We start from the raw sequence: 18740 nt of genomic DNA, 5'->3' as shown, positions 1-18740 counted from the left end.
TGCAGGTCCATCTTCTTGGAAGACAACTCTTCTAATCTCCTCAACCCTCTCTGGTTTAGAATGATATTTGGATTCATTAAAGTGAACATCATTGCTGCGGACAACCTTTCTGGATTCGGGATCCCAAAGTTTGTACCCCATCTCACCAGAATTACCATAGCCTAGAAAGATGCACTTTCTACTCTTTGGCTCAAGTTTGTTCCTAAATTCCTTTGGAACGTGAGTATATGCCTCACAGCCAAAGACTCTGAGATGCTTGTAAGAGGGCATTTTGCCTGACCATACCATCTCTGGCACTGAATCCTTCTGCAAAACCTTGCTAGGAGATCTATTTACAAGATGAACAGCTGTTGATACAGCTTCAGCCCAAAACCCATTTGGCAGCTGTGCATTAGACAACATACTTCTGACCTTCTCTTGTATGGTCCTATTCATCCTCTCAGCAACACCATTTTGAGGAGGATTGTAAGGAGCAGTAAGTTCACGTTTTATACCTTTTGACTCACAAAAGTCCTGAAAGGCCTTTGAAACATACTCTCCACCATTGTCAGTGCGTAAGCATTTAAGCTTCTTGCCACTCTGATTCTCCACAAGTGTCACAAACGTTTTGAAAACACTAAACGCTTCATCCTTGTGCTTGAGAAAGTAAACCCATACTTTCCTCGAGTAATCATCTATAAATGTCATAAAGTAAGAAGCTCCCCCTAGAGATAGGTTAGGCATAGGTCCACACAAATCACTATGAACAAGTGCCAACTGTGTATCTCTTCTACTGCTTCTATGCTTATGTGGTTGCTGTGTTTGCTTACCATATAGACAATGTTCACAGAATTCAAAATCATTAAATGAAAAGCCAGGCAAATAACCAAAACGAGACAAGATTTCCATTTCCTTCTTGGACATATGTCCTAACCGGCTATGCCACAAAGAAACGTTCGGCTGCTCGGTTACATTGATTACATTTTAGAGACATTTGATACATAAATCATGTAAAGTCCTCCAGACTTTACTCCATGTGCTACTATCATGGAACCCTTGGATATCTTCCACATGTTCTGTCCAAAAGTGGTGACGTAGCCAGCATCATCAAGTAAACCTGTGCTGATCAAGCTCTTTGTAATTGCGGGAACATGTCTCACATTCTTCAGCGTGAAAGAAGAGCCATTCTGAAACTTCAATTGAACATCTCCAACACCTAAGATCTCACATGTCTGCCCATTGCCTAGCTGAACATGATCTTTAGTGGTCACATAAGAGGTAAACCACTCCTTGTTTGGAGACACATGAAGTGATGCCCCTGAGTCTATAATCCAGTCACTCAGTGCATTTCCATCAGATGCTGTAAGAAGAGCTGAGTCCATTGTATTCTTCAAGAAGTAGATGTCTCCTGACACTAGACTGTCATCCTTAACAATGTTTGTCACATTTATTTCTTGAATCTTCACTGAGGACTTGTTCTTCTCACCATGGTCTTCAGCTTTCTCTTTGCCTTTTTCTGCTTTCCATTCTCTGCAGTCTCTTTTCATGTGACCCTTCTTGCCACAATGGTAGCATTCTATGTCACTCTTGCCTTTAGCACTGCGGGACTTGCTACGAGACTGATTCCTCTTTCCACCTTTGTACTTTTCTTTGGTCCTTCCCCTGACAACTAAGGCTGTTCCTTTGCCTTTGCCCATTGTCTTTCTATTGGTTTCTTCAGTAAGCAGACTTCCTTCTACACCTGCTATGTTCAAACCATATGGAGGTGCAGAATTACTCAAAGCTGTGCGAAAAGTGTCCCAACTTTTCGGCAAGGTGATCAACAGGAACATAGCTCTAAGAGGTTCATCAAACTTGACACCTTGAGCTGACAACTGACTATAGATTGTGTTGAATTCATTCAGATGATTGGACATAGGTGTCCCTTCTTTCATCTTCAAGTCAACAAGCTTCTTAAGCCAGTATACCTGTGAGGCTGCACTCTGCTTCTCATAAAGATCACTCAGCTTTAACCATGCTTGATAAGCCGACATCTCGTCTGCTACATTGAAGTAAACGCTTTCTGCCAAAGTCAGCATAATGGTAGAAAGTGCCAATTCATCCATTTCGCTCCATTCATCTTCGTCCATATCTTCTGGTTTTATCCCCTTGAGCTTTATAGGTTTTATCTGCTTCTTTTGTACCAACACGTGCCAAATCTGCTTCTTCCACAATGGGAAATTGGCTCCATCTAGCATCTTGATATTGTAAAGAGCAGTGTCCTGTGATCCAGCCATAGCTACGCTTCACAGTGGTTTACTTTCCTAGGAAAAATTCGGCAGAGTTTCCCCTGTAAACTGACCTCTAAACCAATATCAACCTGTCAAATGAACCAAAAAAGCTTCAGATTCTGCATAAATTTTGGCAGAGTCTCCTTTGTAAAACGGCTCTGGTGTACTAAAAAACAGACCAAAAAACAGCTCAAAAAACACTGTCTCTCTGACACTGTAAGCTGCGGGTAAACCTATCCTGCACCTGTACTATCTCTCACTGTCCTGTCACTGTCCTGTAAGCATAGACTGTGACAATGCCTCAACGGCAGTAAAGCAAAGATGCAATCCCAACTGTCTAACTCACAGTCAATACATCCTAGCTGCCTATCTAAGGGTGCTTGAGGGATCGCTCCAAGACCTGTATCACCGAAAGGATCTCAACATTCGAGAATCCCCCAGCTCAATAAAACCTCACTCGACCCTCAACAAAGGCTGCAGTAAATCTGACAGTACATAGACTTCCCACAAAGTCATACATCCACAAATTTCCCACTGTATGCTGTAACCGCTGCGGCGGTTGTTTGCTGCGTGACTCACAGCCAGCAAACCCTCAACATACATACATCATCTCTGACAATACATCCCATGTGGAAGTACCTGCAATGTCAGGATGAAATCTGGAATATCAAGCAGCAAACACAAGCTACCTGATGAACTAGTGGATGTCGCCTACAGTCTGTGTGTAGATGCGTCCGTGTTGTATGTGACACGCCTCCAAGAACTGTGAGCCGTCCTTTGATGTGTAGACAGCCACAAATCAACACTTTGGGAGTGTCGATATCCTCAGCACCTACAGTCGTAGGCCGAAAAACCCCAAATTTGCAGAGTCGGATCTGCACCCGCTGAGACCACGTAGTCGAAAATGGCCTGCGCAGGACTTTGTCGAAGCTGAACGGTGACCGAGATGACCTCAGAATGAAATTCTGAGCACACCAAGCCCTACGGGCTTGCCCACAAGATTTGGGGCCGTGTCTTTGCCTGTCGAATTTCACTCCAATCTGAGCTGGTGACTCTAGCCTCCTGTAGTGTTGCCCCGAGCCTCGATCTGAGCTCTGATACCAGTTGAAGGAGTACGAGCGGAAGTGCGACGCGAGAGAGAGTGCGAGAAGAAGAGCACGACGATATGGTGAACTCGCTCTACTGTAATGTGTAGAGCATAGTGAGTTCTTATTAGGTTTTTACAAAAGAATATGTGTACATGGCGGCCCGCCCACTTACCTGGGCGACCACATTGGGCTTTATACCCCAACAAGTGGATCTTCTTCTTGTCGGAACATGGAGTTCTTTGTTCTGATTTTTTTGGGGTAAGGTTGCCAGAATTCCTCAAAGTCTCCTTGAAACCCTCTTTCCCTCTCAAATGCTTCCTTTTTCCTTTCGAGCCGGGCAGTGCATTGAGACGACTCCTTAACTTTGACGAGGGGCGGTGCTTTGGCGTGCTTGCTGCTACACTCACCCACTTTTTTCTTTTCAAGTTTAGTGGCCCTTTTATTTTATTCTTCTGTCTATGAAAGTCCTTGTACACATTCAGTAGGTTCCGCTGAAGCTTTATTCATGATAATATCTTGGAATCCTTCATCCTCAAATTCCTCAACATCAGGCTTCACCTTCTTCCTCGTCTTTAGAGAGTTCCATCAGCTTTCTCTTGGAGCAGGTAGCTAGGGATTTAGCCGTTTTTGCTTCTTCACCTTCCACTTCTTCATTCTTCACTCCGGCTCTATGAGCCAAGCATTCCAATCTGATGCAGGCGGTATAATCTTTGCCATCCCAACATCATGATAGGCAATTCTAGTGAGGACTTCTGGAGCCCCTAGGTATGAGACTCCATTGCTCTTCTTGGTGCACTTTAAGGTGTTCAACACATATAGTGCATGGTCATTTGGCATTCGCTGCCTTGTCTTCAATGCGGTGGTAAATGCCGATGTAATCGTATGGTTTGACATGGTTAACCACGTTGGTCTTTTTGTCGTAAAATGAAAGTGCTGGTGATACAACCTGGTAGAGTTCGCAACTGGTAGGACCACCGCGGTTAACCGTGGTGGTCTTTTTATCGTAAAATGAAAGTGTTGGTGATACAAACTGGTAGGATCTGCAAAAGGTTTGTGAATTATGTCAGGAAGGTAGTGACAATAGAGTTTTTGGTGAATACCCCTGTTCTTTTCTTTTCCTTCGATCTCATAGAGAGGAGAAGTCTAAGTCATTCGGATAAAAATCTATAAGCGAATCTAGTTCCTGGTGATATACAAAAGTAAATGCATTCACCCTAGGCCGTCTAGGCAATGCTTATGTAGCCACATTCCCTTTGTTGACAGCCTTAGAGCTCTTGCCACTATCTCCTTCGTGATATTCACTTCTGTGAGTGCGCAAATGCGGAGAGTGAGAAGGAGAGAGAACACATGATGTGGGTGGAGCTCCCAAATCTCACTGTATGAGCACAATGTGAGAATGAGTGAGAGCTCCTTATTCTTTGTATGTATAAAGAATAAGGAGATAAATGTGGGCGGCCAGACACTGGCTGACGGACACGAGCAAAGCACGGTGAGGCACAAACGCCTTTACCTAACATTCTCCCACTAAAGGCTGTGTGCCGATAAGTGGCGAGAAGACTAGCATACAACTAGTATATACAAGAGGTGAGAGAAGACGGCTCTCAACTTATGCTCACTGGCTCACTCTGTAACTGCTCTAGTGTTGATTGAACCCCATACCACTAGGGCTAGAGCTATGATGAGACTCTTGATGCAGGTATCGAGTGACGACCTGCATGGCTCCACAATGCACAATGCCAGTGTCAGTCATCGCACGACTGACAATTCCCACTGCAAATGCACCAACCGCATAAGCAAGATCAGGTCTCGAGACCAAAAGGTCAGACATGAGAGACCCGAAAGCCGATGAAACATGCACTATGTGTGCCAACCTATCCTTGTCAGCAACCTCAGTGCCATATGCATCCTCATCAGGAACCACTTGACTATGCATCACCACGTCAGCATCGTCTGGCAAAGGTATATCTGTTGAGAATGACTGCAAAACCAAAAAATCAGCACCATTGCAATCACACACAGTTGTCTGAAGGACACTGTCGCCCTCAAACATATCAGACGCATCATAGAACAATGCATCGGTCTTTGGCTCAACTGATGTCACCTCAACTGATTACTGACAAAGCTATGTATCCCCAGAGATACCACTGTCTGCGTGAACATCACCACAAGAAAAATGCACAACCTGCTCTCTATGCAACACATCCCCAAAAGAGACCCGCCTCGTCTCTCGCTCCAAACATGGCTGCAAATACACAGAGATTACACCGCCTTGTGTGTCAGAAATATGCAAAGGGTATACCGGGCCACTCCTAGCACTCTGTGGCTATCACTAGTGGTTTCGTCAGAAAGCCGTCGCACGCGCGTCGCCAAAGCTCTGATACCAATTGTGAGTGCGCGAATGCGATGCGTGTGCGGAGAGTGAGAATGAGAGAAAACACAGGATGTGGGTGGAGCTCCCAAATCTCTCTGTATGAGCACAATGTGAGAATGAGTGAGAGCTCCTTATTCTTTGTATGTATAAAGAATAAGTTTGATAGCTTTCTCTATTGAGTTGGTGATCATGGCAGTACCATCTTCTTGAATGATGCTCGAGATCTCATAGGATCTTTGCAAGTCCACCCCGCATGGCTCCATCTCAAAGAATGGTAGCAAGCTTAGCTTGTGGTTGGCTTGTTTAGTATCTGGTGCTTTGGCTACATCATAGGTCTCCTTAAGCATTAACTCGAGTTCAATTGCTTGATTGTCTGCACTCTTAAATTTTGCATGAAATATTGCTAGGTGTTCTTTCAGCTGGGCTTCTCCTACATAAGTCTTCTTGGCTACTATGCTGGATTCCTCCTCTACAGAAAAGGACAATAGTTCTTGCAGTCTTTCATTCAGCACTTGGTCTCACAACCGAGAATTTATGCCAAAAGCTAGGGTATTGCTGGGATTTATAACTAAAATGCCCAATTTTTTATTTTGAAAATCAAGGCTGAACAACCGAGACTTCCCATTTTCAACCGGACAAAGTTACGGTGGCACGCATTTTCTGGGGGAAGCCTCCATGTGAAAGGACGCTTCAGAAATGCGCAGAAGTTCAAAGAAAGCAGACTAATTTCTGTCATATCCATAACTCCTCCATCTCTGCTCGCAGATTCCTCAACCTCGTTAGCTTGCATGCACTGCACAAAGCTTGTGATGTCGTTTGCCATGTGAGGCGGGCAGGTTAGCGACTGCTCCCTTTTGATAGAGAGAGAGAGAGAGGGGGAGAGAGAGAGATGGGTTTTCCTGGGCTTTCCAACGTTTCTGCTGGGCTCTTTGCAATCTTGATGATCAACGCCGCCCTTTCCATGGCTGCCATCAAAGAGCTCTTCAACTCCGTTCTGCGGATCTTTGAAACCATGCGCCGCTGGCCCTTTGAAGAGGCCGATCCTGTCCTGGCAGTTCCGACCCATGACGATTCCCCTCTGAGCTCAAGCCTTGCTCTCCCCTCTATGTGGGATGAGATACGTGCATCTCTCCCTGTTTCCAGCTACGAGTCTTCTATGTGCGCAAGTGAAGAGCCCCTGGATCACACGGTCCAGTGTGCGATATGCTTACTTGACTTTGCAGAAGGCGATGTCATAAACAAGTTGCCACGATGTGATCATATATTTCATCAAGGATGCATATCGAAATGGCTAGATCACCAGCAGAACACATGCCCTCTTTGTAGATCTTCTCTCGTCTCAGAGGACCTCACCTGGCGATACAGGAGACGTGAACAGGAGCTTGTAGAGGAGCTCATTCTCTGGTTTTCATCCTTCCATGGGTCTGCCTTTCATGGTCTCTGGTGGCAAGCTTGAGGGCTGCAAAGTAGCTGCGTGGATCCATGTTGTGCTGCTTGATGGGCTAAGTTTAGGGAGCTTGTCTCCAGCTCCCATATTGTTTTCAATGAGCAGATCTCGAGCTCTGCCTTCTGAATGTTAGCCCTTGCGACGAGTCCAACAACCGAGGCATCTGAATCAACAGATGGCTGAAACTGTAATTAAACCTCCAAATTCATTTCAAAGACCATAAGACAGAAGTAAAACAAATGCCTTGTAATTATATATGCCTTGTCTTGTGTGCTGGCAAGTCAAGTATTTACACCACAAATATGTTTTTTTGCAATTCAGTAGTTTCTTGTTCACCCTAAAGGAAAAAGAGGGTGGGAATGGTGTCAATTGATCATCTGTTTAGGTTTCGTGGAAGATAAATTGATTATTGTTATGGCGATTGGAACAGGGGAATCTTGAAACTATTTTTCGTCCACTTGCACTAGAGTTTTAGCATTTATAAAGCATTTTTGGTATTTTCTTCACTCTGTGACTAATAGTTGAGGCTTGGAATGGCACACTGCCTTTACTCTTTTTTCTGAAGGGATGTGTGCAAGGATATGGTCTACTTAGTAGACTGGGGTTTTTGAACTGTTGTTGCGTCTTGTTCAAAGAAACGAAGCTTGTCTTCTTGTTCTATCTGTGTCTGTTTTTGCCTAGCTGGCCCATGGCAGGTTGCCTTGAAGTTTATTTTCTGTTCTCTATCAGACAACATTTGATCATCGATGGCTTTGGAGAATTCTTGCACAGAAAGGTCTTTGAATCATGGAATGGTGAAGAAGTACCCCTGTGAAGGCAAAGATGAAGGTGCTGTGTTGCTATGTCCTTTTGTCTGTCATTGTCTTGGTCGTAAAGATATTAGTGGTTTCTGACATTGTTTTTATTCTAGATTTGCTCTTTTGATGTCGTTTGTGTTAATGATTGTGATGCATAAGGTTTTTTGTCAGTTTGAATGGGACAATTCTGTTCTTCTACGGATTTGAATTCGTCATGAGGTTATTTATGATGTCCCTGATTTCTCAAGCGCATGAGGGTAGATGTAAGATGCTTCGTCAAGGTAAGTTTATAAGCAGACCCTAATTTGTGAGAAAGGTTTGGATCAAGATACAGTACAAGCGTGTGTGAGAGGACACCGAGCTGCATATGTGATGGGGATACTTCCCTAGAAACTATGGAACAGGGGTGCAAAGCAAGAATATGGAAGCTCGTCAGTATAACAAATGCCGTGCCCACTGGTTTAGAAGGCTGTTGATAGCAGGTGCTTGTACATCATTTAACATGTGATGGGGGCAGAGTTTCATGATGGGTCTCTCTGTTTTGGTGCTGGTTCAAATGTAATTACTGTTATCAGGCATTGTACCCTTTTATTTTAGCTGAGCTAGAGAAGCATAATGCTCCATGAAGCGAACATTTTGGAAGATGCTTGTGTTTTTGGGGTGCTCTTCTATTGTAGCTGGTTGCAGAATTGCCTCTCTGTGACACGTATGCTTTTCAGTAGCTTGTTGGAGAGTCACTGAGTTTTTCTAATTGTGTGGCAATGTGCTGCCTTAGTGATGAGGGAGTAGATTTAAATGTGCCTGAGCTTGTCGGTTACACAATAATGCAAGAGTACTACTTTTTGATATTTTGAATTGCATGATCATTTGCCAACAAAGGTTTTTGCAGGATGTCATTGTAAGGGACAAAGGCTAATTTGCATTGCCCCATCCTTTGGAATCCAAGGTTTTTGTGAGTTACAGCTGAGGTTAGCTCTTGCCATCTGTTTGTGGCGTTTTCTTTGAACCCACACACTGGCTTCAATTTTTTATATAGTAATGGTGGCAAAGGTGGCTGGAAGGGTCTTACTTCTGATGAAAGCTTTCATGTGCAGGAAATAGAAATACAGGTTTACTAAGGCCAAGGTACGATGTATGTCAAGGTGTCCTGCGCTAGGGCATTGTGACACTCGAAACAAAATTTTATTCTCATCAATGGGCGCACACACTTTGCTTTGCTTGAAAAGTAGCCCACCACGAATAGGTGCATTAAAAAACGTTTAGTACATAACAACTTCTTCAGTCATAAAATATGTTCACTGAACGAGAGTTATGTTTAACATGTATGTTTGTTTTTGTGACTTTGTATGAGTGTAATCTATGTTTGCTAATCAAAGATGACTGTCAACAATTCCTTCTCTTGTGTAAACACGTTTGTATATCAATGCCAATGCCATCAATCGAGATGATATGGTTGAGGTACGACAGCTCCGAGCGAAAATATTCGCATTTAAATCGCTTTGCATGCAACTTTTCTCATCGTAAAATTTGTAGGACGAGATGAAGGTGCTCCTCGAGTGCCCTACTATATATTAGCATATCATCGAGAAACACGACAACCCCCTTCCTCAAATATAGACAAAAGAGGTCATTCATCATCTGAATAGAAAGTTGTGGGAGCATTGGTCAATTTAAAAGGGAAGACTAATGTCCATATCGTAAATGTGGTTTTTGGGGCATCACGTGGGTGTATTTGTATTTGATGGTAACGGGTCCGAAGATCGATCTTGGTACAGTATTGCGTGTCCGAGAATCGATCCATGAGGTCATCCACTCGAGATGACGAATGCCAGTGACTTTATTGCGACCCTTGTATTCAATGCAGAAGCGCATCCCTCCGTCCTTTTCAGCAAAACCCATAGGGTACTGGGAGATAAGATGTCTATCGGGCAAAAGCTCTATCTTGTGATCAAGGTCGAGCCCACGAGATGGTGGAAGCTCATTGGGTAAATCTGATGGAAATAGGTCAACAAACTCTGTCATAAATTTAATATCTAACATTCTCAAATGATTTTTAAGTTGGTCATTTAAAATGGAAGGATAATGAAAATAAGAGTTAGAATATTAATATGTGTTGTTGAACTTATCTCAATAGGAGACCAAGAGGAGAGAGAGTCTACCGTAGAGCAATGTGAACCCAATGAAGCTTGAAATGACCTTAGGGTAAGTTTCATTAAGCCTTCAAAGGATGGTACTAAAGTCCATTGGGCTTGGGATTAATGGGAAAGTCTAATGCCACCTCTAGGTATTTTAGACTATCTAAATGTTTCCTAAGGTTACCATGAGACCCCAAGTGGACAAGTGGCACCCCTCACTTGCAAGGTCACCCCTAGATGTAGGGAGATGAGAGAGCGCGCGCGCGCACACACACACACACACACACACACACACACACACTAGAGAAGTCACCTCTTTCATATAAGCGTAAAGGACACATGTCAGGCTCCTAGCTATGTTGCTCACAACCAAGCTTTATTCCGATTGGATAGCCAATATGAAAAAACCAATGAGAATTAAGATTTATAAAATCAAAGCTTAAATCTCATTGGATAGCCCACAAAGAGAACCAATAAGAATTGAGCCCCACATGTGGCAACCAATGAGAATTGAGCATCCCATAAGTTAGCTCAAATCTCATTGGATAGCCTACCTTGAGAGCCAATAATAATTTGGATTCATTAAATTAAAAAAATTATGTTCTTTTGTCAAATGAAAATGTTAAATAGTACACTTTAGGTGATGCTTTTTTGCACCAACAAACATCCAAAATGACATTCATTGTTAGGTAGCTGTCATCTTCTTTTCTTGTCCTTGATTCTCTTGTCAGGAATCTAAAAAACCGTATGACTAATGATTTGAAACACCAATTTACAAGCGTTCCCTCCAAAAACATAGCTATAGGAACTCTATCAACTCTAAACATGGGACTATAGTGATTTCAAACGCAAGCTTCCAAGCCTTTGCTGCAAAAACTTGAGATATTTTGTTAGTCATAGGAATGGACAACACTTCTTTCCTGATGAAAACATCAATTTGAACTTGCAATCCCCAGCCCCTTCATCTTCAACACTTACCCAAAGAAAGAACACACATCATCTTCACGTTGATGTATTGCAAGCGCACGCACCATTGCACAAACGTAGGAAGAAGTCTTTCTTATCTCAACAGGAGAAAGAACTTAGAAGGAAAAACAAGGAACATCATTTGGATTTGTGGACCGATGGGTCTATTTACCCAAAGGATCCTACAACAAATACGCCACCTCCCTTTGCTAATATCACTAACCTTTTATATTTCACAGACGATGGCAAGGATGGGCTACTAGGATACATTGAACATTTGAAAATACGAGGATTGAATGCGAAAAAGCAATTAAACCTTGTAGCGATGGAGAACATGCAACTGAAGAAACTTAATGAAGCATGCACTCAAAAGATTTCATTAAATAGAGAGACAATTCAAAGCCTTGAGAAGAAGATCACAAGTTTGCGTGTGAAAGACACCGTGCTTTGGAGTCGGAAAAGAAAATGAGATTGATGTAACATAGAGAATATGAAGATTGGTAGGTGGCGGCCTGAAAAAACGAATACGAGCTTTAAGGTAACTCGAAGTTTGGTTTTGCTTTTGTATCATATATATGCTTTACACTTTCTTATTACTGATCATGACGCATGGTGCTTTCTTTGCAGGAACGGAGTAGGTTCCAATGCCGATGTGCATTACAGTCGTCTAGTTCCAAAACATGCAGTTGAAGAGATGATAACTCAGAAGAAATTTAATAAATTGAGAAGGAGGTTCTTTATCTCCTTTATGAAGGAGAATCAACTGGAGCCAATGGAAGTGCAAGCAATACTTGATGAGAGTGGCGTCTCGTAGATGGGGTACATGGCTCTCTTTTAAGCATTAGCTAAAAAGTCTCAAAATAAATTACAGAGAGGATCATTGCTTCCAAAGTCATCACATGTTAAGGTTGCACGTCGACATGTAAACAATGAGGTGTTTGGGAAGCCTGGATCATCATTCCATATTGAAGCAATATTCATAGGCAAGGGAGGAAGAGAGGTACATTATAACGAGCATAACAACCTCTTTGTTGATCTTGAAGCATTGCAAAGGTATGCAATTCACTTCTTTGATATGAATCGAGAGGAGTGCAATGGGGTTCTCAAGTTTTCTTTGAGCCTCAACCTTCGGCATCCAATAAGGTATTTCTTATCAAGCGCTTGTTCAATCTAAAGATGATAGAAAATGGTTCAGTTGCAGAGCATCTAAATGAATTTAACACAAACATAATTCAAATTCGATCAGTGAAAATCAATTTCGATGATGAAGTACAAGCTCTTCTATGCTATCGTCTCTACCGGATAGCTGGGACAGCCTTGTGAGATGGCTCTAAGTAACTCTATCTTTGGCACAAATACTCTTAAGTTTGATGATGTTGTGGGTGTTCTCCTAAGCAAGGAAATGCAAAGGAGAAGCACAAGAGAATCATCAAGTGCTACACTCTCAGTGGAAACAAGAGGAAGGTCTAAGGAGAGGTTCAAAAATCAAAAGGGTCGTGATTGCTCAAGGTGGAGCAAGTCACGCATATAGTTAGTTCTTGAATGTTGGAACTGCGGCAAGAAGGGCCACATCAAGAAGGATTGCTGGTCCAAGAAGAAGAAGAAGTCGTAGTCTCAAGACAACAAGCCAACTTCGGAGGCCACTGATTAGACAATGTGTCTAATTCCTGGATAGTAGATTCCGGGGCTTCATTCCATGCGACACCGCACAAGCAACATTTCTAAGATTACACCAAAGGTAATTTTGGGTATGTATACTTGGGAGATGGGGAAGCTTGTGAAATTGTCGGCAAAGGTACAATTTGTGTCAAAACTTCTAAGGGAAATGAATGGAAGCTTAAAGATGTTAGGCATGTTCCTTCTCTTTGCAAAAATTTGATCTCTATAGAATAACTGGATGATGAAGGTCACAACATTGCATTCGGAAACGAATGGTGAAAGATCTCAAAGGGATCTTTGGTGGTTGCCGAGGGAGAAAAGGTCGGTACACTTTACTTGTGTACTGTCAGCACACAATCTTCAACTTGTGCAATAGCTATAGAAGTCGACAGTGCGGTGTGGCACTATCGGCTTGGGCATATAAGTGCTAAAGGAATTGAAATTCTTCAAATAAAGAAGCTTCTACCAAGTTTGAAAGAAGTAGACTTAGAGTTTTGTGAAGGTTGTGTTTATGGTAAAAAAAAGAGGGTAAAATTTCAAAAATCAATAAATGAAAGAACAAATAAAAACTTGAGCTGGTTCATTTTGATGTTTGAGGTCCTGCAAGTACACCATCACTTGGTGGCTCATTATATTATGTAACATTCATAGACAATGCGACTAGAAAAACATGGGTTTATGTCATGAAGAACAAGTCGGATGTGTTTTTTATATTTCAAAGGTTGAAAGCCTTTGTGGAGAATGAAATATGTACCAAAGTTAAATGCCTCATATCCGACAATGGAGACGAATATTGCAGCCAAGCTTTTGAAAGATTTTGTGCTAGCAATGGAATTTGGAGGCAAAGGACAACCCCAAGAACACCTCAACAAAATGGCATTTCTGAAAGGATGAACATAATAATCATGGAGCGATCACGAAGCATGCTTCTACCACTTGAGCTTTGTGTGAAAGCTATAAGTACGTCTATGTAGTCAATCAACCGATCACCCTCAACAGCATTGGATGGGGGAGTTCCAGAAGAGGTGTCGACATGTAAACCAATAAATTATGCATTTCTCAAAGTGTTTGGGTGTGAGGCTTTCATGCATATAGACAAAAGCCTAAGGTCAAAGCTAGATGCAAAGTCCAAAAAGTGTTTCATCATTGGCTATGGAGAAGGTGACTTTGGGTATTTCTTATGGAATCCTGAAGATGGTAAAATATTTAGAAGTAGGGATGTAATTTTCAACGAACAAAATGTGTATAAAGATTACTTGGAAAGAAAACAAACAAAAGAAATAGGTGCTGAGTACATGAGCTTGAGGACGGTGAAGACTCAAGGAGTGCAAACGGTGATAACGTGCAACAACGTCAACCAAATGAGGAGCCTCAACTATTCCTCGAAGATCCACAAGAGCAAGTATACCTCCAGAGAGGTTTGTTCCTTCCTTCAACCATCTCAAGTGGAGATGGACTCACTACATCGCAACCAAACATGGGAATTGGTTGAGTTGCCTAAAGGTAAGCGGGCACTACAGAACAAATGGGTGTATATGCTAAAGGAAGAAGAAGGTGGGAAGAAAAGGTACAAATCCAAGCTTGTGGTAAAAGGGTTTTCTCAAAAGAAAGGCATTGACTTCAATGAAATATTCTGTCCTGTTGTAAAAATGAACTCAATTAGGCTTTTATTAAGCCTTGTAGCTGCTCATGATTTAAATCTTGAGCAAATGGATGTAAATACGACATTCCCTTACGGTGACTTAGAGGAGGAAATTTACATGATTCAACCAAAGGGGTATGAAGTAAAAGGCAAGGAGAAAATGGTTTGCAAATTAAAGAAGAGCTTGTATGGCTTAAAGCAAGCATCAAGACAGTGGTACTTGAAGTTCAATCGATGGATGTTGGATCACGGGTTCAGAAGATGCAACTTAGATCATTGCATTTACACAAAGAATTTGGGAGATGGGAAGTTCATCATCCTAATGTTGTATGTTGATGACATGCTGATTGCAAGTGCTAACATGAAGGACATCAAAGACCTAAAAGGGGAGCTATCTTAATCTTTTACAATGAAATATTTAGGTGCAGCAAAGTAAATACTTGGTATGAGGATATCAAGGGATAGGACAAAGAAGAAAATAAAGCTATCTCAAGAGGATTACATCAATAAGGTACTAGAAAGGTTTGCAATGCAAGATGCAAAATCGGTTTCTATATCTTTGGCTAGTCATTTTAAACTAACTAAGGAAATGTGTCCACAAACACAAGAGGAGATAGCATATATGCCTAAAGTTCCATATGATGTAGTGGTAGGTTCTCTTATGTATGCTATGGTATGGACAAGGCCAGACATTGCACATGCAGTGGGAGTTATAAGTAGGTTCATGGAAAACCTATGTAAAGAGCATTGTCAAGCTGTGAAGTGGATAATTAGGTATCTAAAAGGGACAACAACAAATGATTTAGAATTTGGAGGAACTGATATTTTTTGGGAAGGGTATGCTGATGCAGATATGGAAGGTGACAAAGATACTCGAAGGAGCACAACTTGCTGTGTCTTCATGGTTGGAGGCACAGCAGTAAGCTGGGCTTCAAAGCTGTAGAAAGTGGTGTCACACATGGGAGGATTGGAGGGTCCAATTTGGACTTGTCTACACAAGGGCGGCTACACATGGCTGCCTCTCATGAGAGAGGGAAACCCTTTTGGCCTATTATAGGAGGCCATTTCTACACACATTTCATAGTGTGAAGTTGATGCAACAAGGTGGGTGTGAAGTGGTGAGAGTGAAGCAAGGCGGGAGCTCTATTAAGGGTATAATCCCTTTGAAACCTACTTCTTGTTTGAAGTACTAAAGCCATTGAGTGGCTGCTTTCCCATGGATGTAGCCCACATTGGGTGAACCACGTATCTCTCTCTCTCTCTCTCTCTCTCTCTCTCTCTCTAATCTATAATCTCATGTGTGAAAAATTTTCCCTCTCCATTAAGTAAGCTAGTCAAAGTTCTATTTAGCTACATCCTATTTCCTAACAGCATCATTACTTGGGCATACAGTTAAAGCAGTGTGATGGTTGTATTGCCTTGTGTTAGAAAAGTTACATAGAGACGTTGCTATGTAAGTTTGGACTTGAGGATTGCAAACCTATTGCCACTCCCATGAAAACAGGTTTGAAGTTGAGTCTACATGATGCTCGTGATCTTGCTGATGTCACTCTTTACCAAACTGTTGTTGACTGTCTCATTTATGTATGCAACACGAGGAAGAATATTCAGTTTTCTATCTCACAAGTCAACAGATTTATGCATAGCCCAAGGTCTAAGCATTGGCAGGATATCAAGAGGATTTTTTGCTACTTGAGTGGCACTTTACATCTTGGCTTGTTTTATCCCAAGGAGGGATCATTGTTGTCAGACTTACATGCTTTTTCAGACTCAGAGCGGGCTTGCTGCTTTGACATGCAAGTGTCCACAAGTGGTTTTTGTTTCATGCTTGGCAGTTCATGTATATCATGGTTGAGCAAGAAGCAACCTAATGTGGCCACTTTGAGTTCTGAGACTAAGTACAGGGCAGTCTTCACAACTACGGTTGAGTGTGTATGGCTCAGACGCCTTATGGATGATTTGGGTGTTGGACAGGACACTGCCAACACTATCTACACTGACAGTCAGAGCACATTGGAAGTTGCAAGGAACCCAATTTTTCATGCTTGCACAAAGCATATTGAGGTGCATTACCACTATGTCAGGGAGAGGCTCGTAGCAGGAGAGATCAACTTGGCTTATGTGCCAACACAGGACAACCTTGCAGATCTTTTCACAAAGGCATTGTCTCGTGAGAAGTTCGAAGCTTTCCGCAAAGATTTGGGCTTACTCCCCTCTGTGGACTAATCATGTCCTCAGAGGGCATGGCACTTCCCTTTACTCATGTGCCAGCTCTCGTTCACCGCATCACTCCAGGAGGGATTTGTTACCATATCCATGTGGGGTAGTGATGTGTGTAAACACAATTAGGACCGCCGGGGAATTTTTTTTCATTTTTAGAAGGTTTCTCCCCCCGTGCATTGTATATACGCCCATCACTCTAGGGCTATCTATCTTTCCATTGCACACTAAGTAATACACTCTTTGTTGTGTGCCTTGAGCTTTCTTTGTCTTCTCCAAGCTGTGTGTGTTTTACTGCAACCCTAATTCCAACAATCGTTGACTCATACGCAACGCCTTCCATGTGAGCTTACTTAAGCCTTATAAAGGAGAGCCACCTCAAGAATTTGTCATTGAAGATCCTCCAGAATTTGAAGGTCAAGAAGAGGTACTCCAATCCAAATCTATCCTATGACATGAAGACAAGGTCTTGCGGGATGGTAAGATTCTCGAACTGTATCTTATTAAATTCAAAAATTATCCTTTTGAAGATGCTAGATGGATGCAAGTAATCCAACTTAAGGATAGTATGCACCTTGTGAAGGCTTACAATGACTCACTTGAGTAAGCACATGTAAATATATATAATATATAAAGTGTTTGTCTTATATGACTCTCTTTCTCTTATTGTGCAAATTTTTTAAGGTATGCATGCTTATGATCATGTTTGTGCTGACTATGTCTCCCAAGCACCAAGTAGAACTTGTCAATATATTTCAGAGTATTGATATGGACTATAGAGTAGACATGCTTGCTGTTGGGGTAAGCGCAACTTGTGGTGACAAAGTGGTGTCTATCTATGAGGCTTGCATAAATTGGTTAGACCGGAGGTCCCTAACACCTTAAGGTTTTGGGGTCTGGATGGCTAGACCAATTTGTGGAACGTCACAGTTAAGCGCATATGCGTGGGAACAGTACTGGGATGGGTGACCTCCCGGGAAGTTGTTGCCCCCCATGAACTACAACTGGTATCAAAGCCATGGTTCAAAGTCCAACCTCTGAGTCCGTGGAACAGGACATGTTGATGTTGAATTCAACCTCTGAGCTAGCTCCCGGCCACGTTGAAGCTCTCAACCTCTGAGCCTAGAAAAAGGCGGAACACGTTGGTACTCAAGGGGACGGGAAAGTCCCAAGTTTGGCTTGAGGGGGCGATTGTTGGGGTAAGCCCAACTTGTGGTGACAAAGTGGTGTCTATCTATGAGGCTTGCATAAATTGGTTAGACCGGAGGTCCCTAACACCTTAAGGTTTTGGGGTCTGGATGGCTAGACCAATTTGTGGAACGTCACAGTTAAGCGCATATGCGTGGGAACAGTACTGGGATGGGTGACCTCCCGGGAAGTTGTTGCCCTCATGACCTACAACTGGTATCAGAGCTCTAGTTGTAGGTCATGAGGGAAACAACTTCCCGGGAGGTCACCCATCCTAGTACTGTTCCCACGCATATGCGCTTAACTGTGACGTTCCACAAATTGGTCTAGCCATCCAGACCCCAAAACCTTAAGGTGTTAGGGACCTCCGGTCTAACCAATTTATGCAAGCCTCATAGATAGACACCACTTTGTCACCACAAGTTGGGCTTACCCCAACAATCGCCCCCTCAAGCCAAACTTGGGACTTTCCCGTCCCCTTGAGTACCAAGGTGTTTCGCCTTTTTCTAGGCTCAGAGGTTGAGAGCTTCAACGTGGCCGGGAGCTAGCTCAGAGGTTGAAGTCAACATCAACATGTCCTGTTCCACGGACTCAGAGGTTGGACTTTGAACCATGGCTCTGATACCAGTTGTAGGTCATGAGGGCAACAACTTCCCGGGAGGTCACCCATCCCAGTACTGTTCACGCGCATATGCGCTTAACTGTGACGTTCCACAAATTGGTCTAGCCATCCAGACCCCAAAACCTTAAGGTGTTAGGGACCTCCGGTCTAACCAATTTATGCAAGCCTCATAGATAGACACCACTTTGTCACCACAAGTTGGGCTTACCCCAACACTTGCGACAGCTAAGTCTCTCATGCACCAAATGAATTTGATCTCATTCATTTGAAAGCTTTCCTAGGAATTTGGTCTCAAATTGGAGGGTTTGTGCTCGTAAATGGTAGGTTTCACATATAGTGGCCACTTATCAAAACTA

At 42.7% G+C, this 18740-nt stretch overlaps 1 protein-coding gene across 1 annotated transcript; it reads left to right on the top strand.

Moving 5' to 3' along the window:
- Positions 1–6452: 6452 nt before the first annotated feature.
- On the top strand, positions 6453–7471 carry LOC147434652 (putative E3 ubiquitin-protein ligase XERICO). The gene has a single exon (XM_086490003.1). The coding sequence runs from the start codon at positions 6598–6600 to the stop codon at positions 7162–7164; it is 567 nt and encodes a 188-aa protein (XP_086346129.1). The 5' UTR covers positions 6453–6597; the 3' UTR covers positions 7165–7471.
- Positions 7472–18740: the final 11269 nt, after the last annotated feature.

This window comes from Adiantum capillus-veneris, chromosome 19 (genome assembly GCF_014529385.1).
Source record: "Adiantum capillus-veneris isolate H3 chromosome 19, ASM1452938v2, whole genome shotgun sequence".
In the NCBI taxonomy this organism is placed as follows: domain Eukaryota; kingdom Viridiplantae; phylum Streptophyta; class Polypodiopsida; order Polypodiales; family Pteridaceae; genus Adiantum; species Adiantum capillus-veneris.
This window is presented reverse-complemented; position numbering and strand designations above follow the sequence as displayed.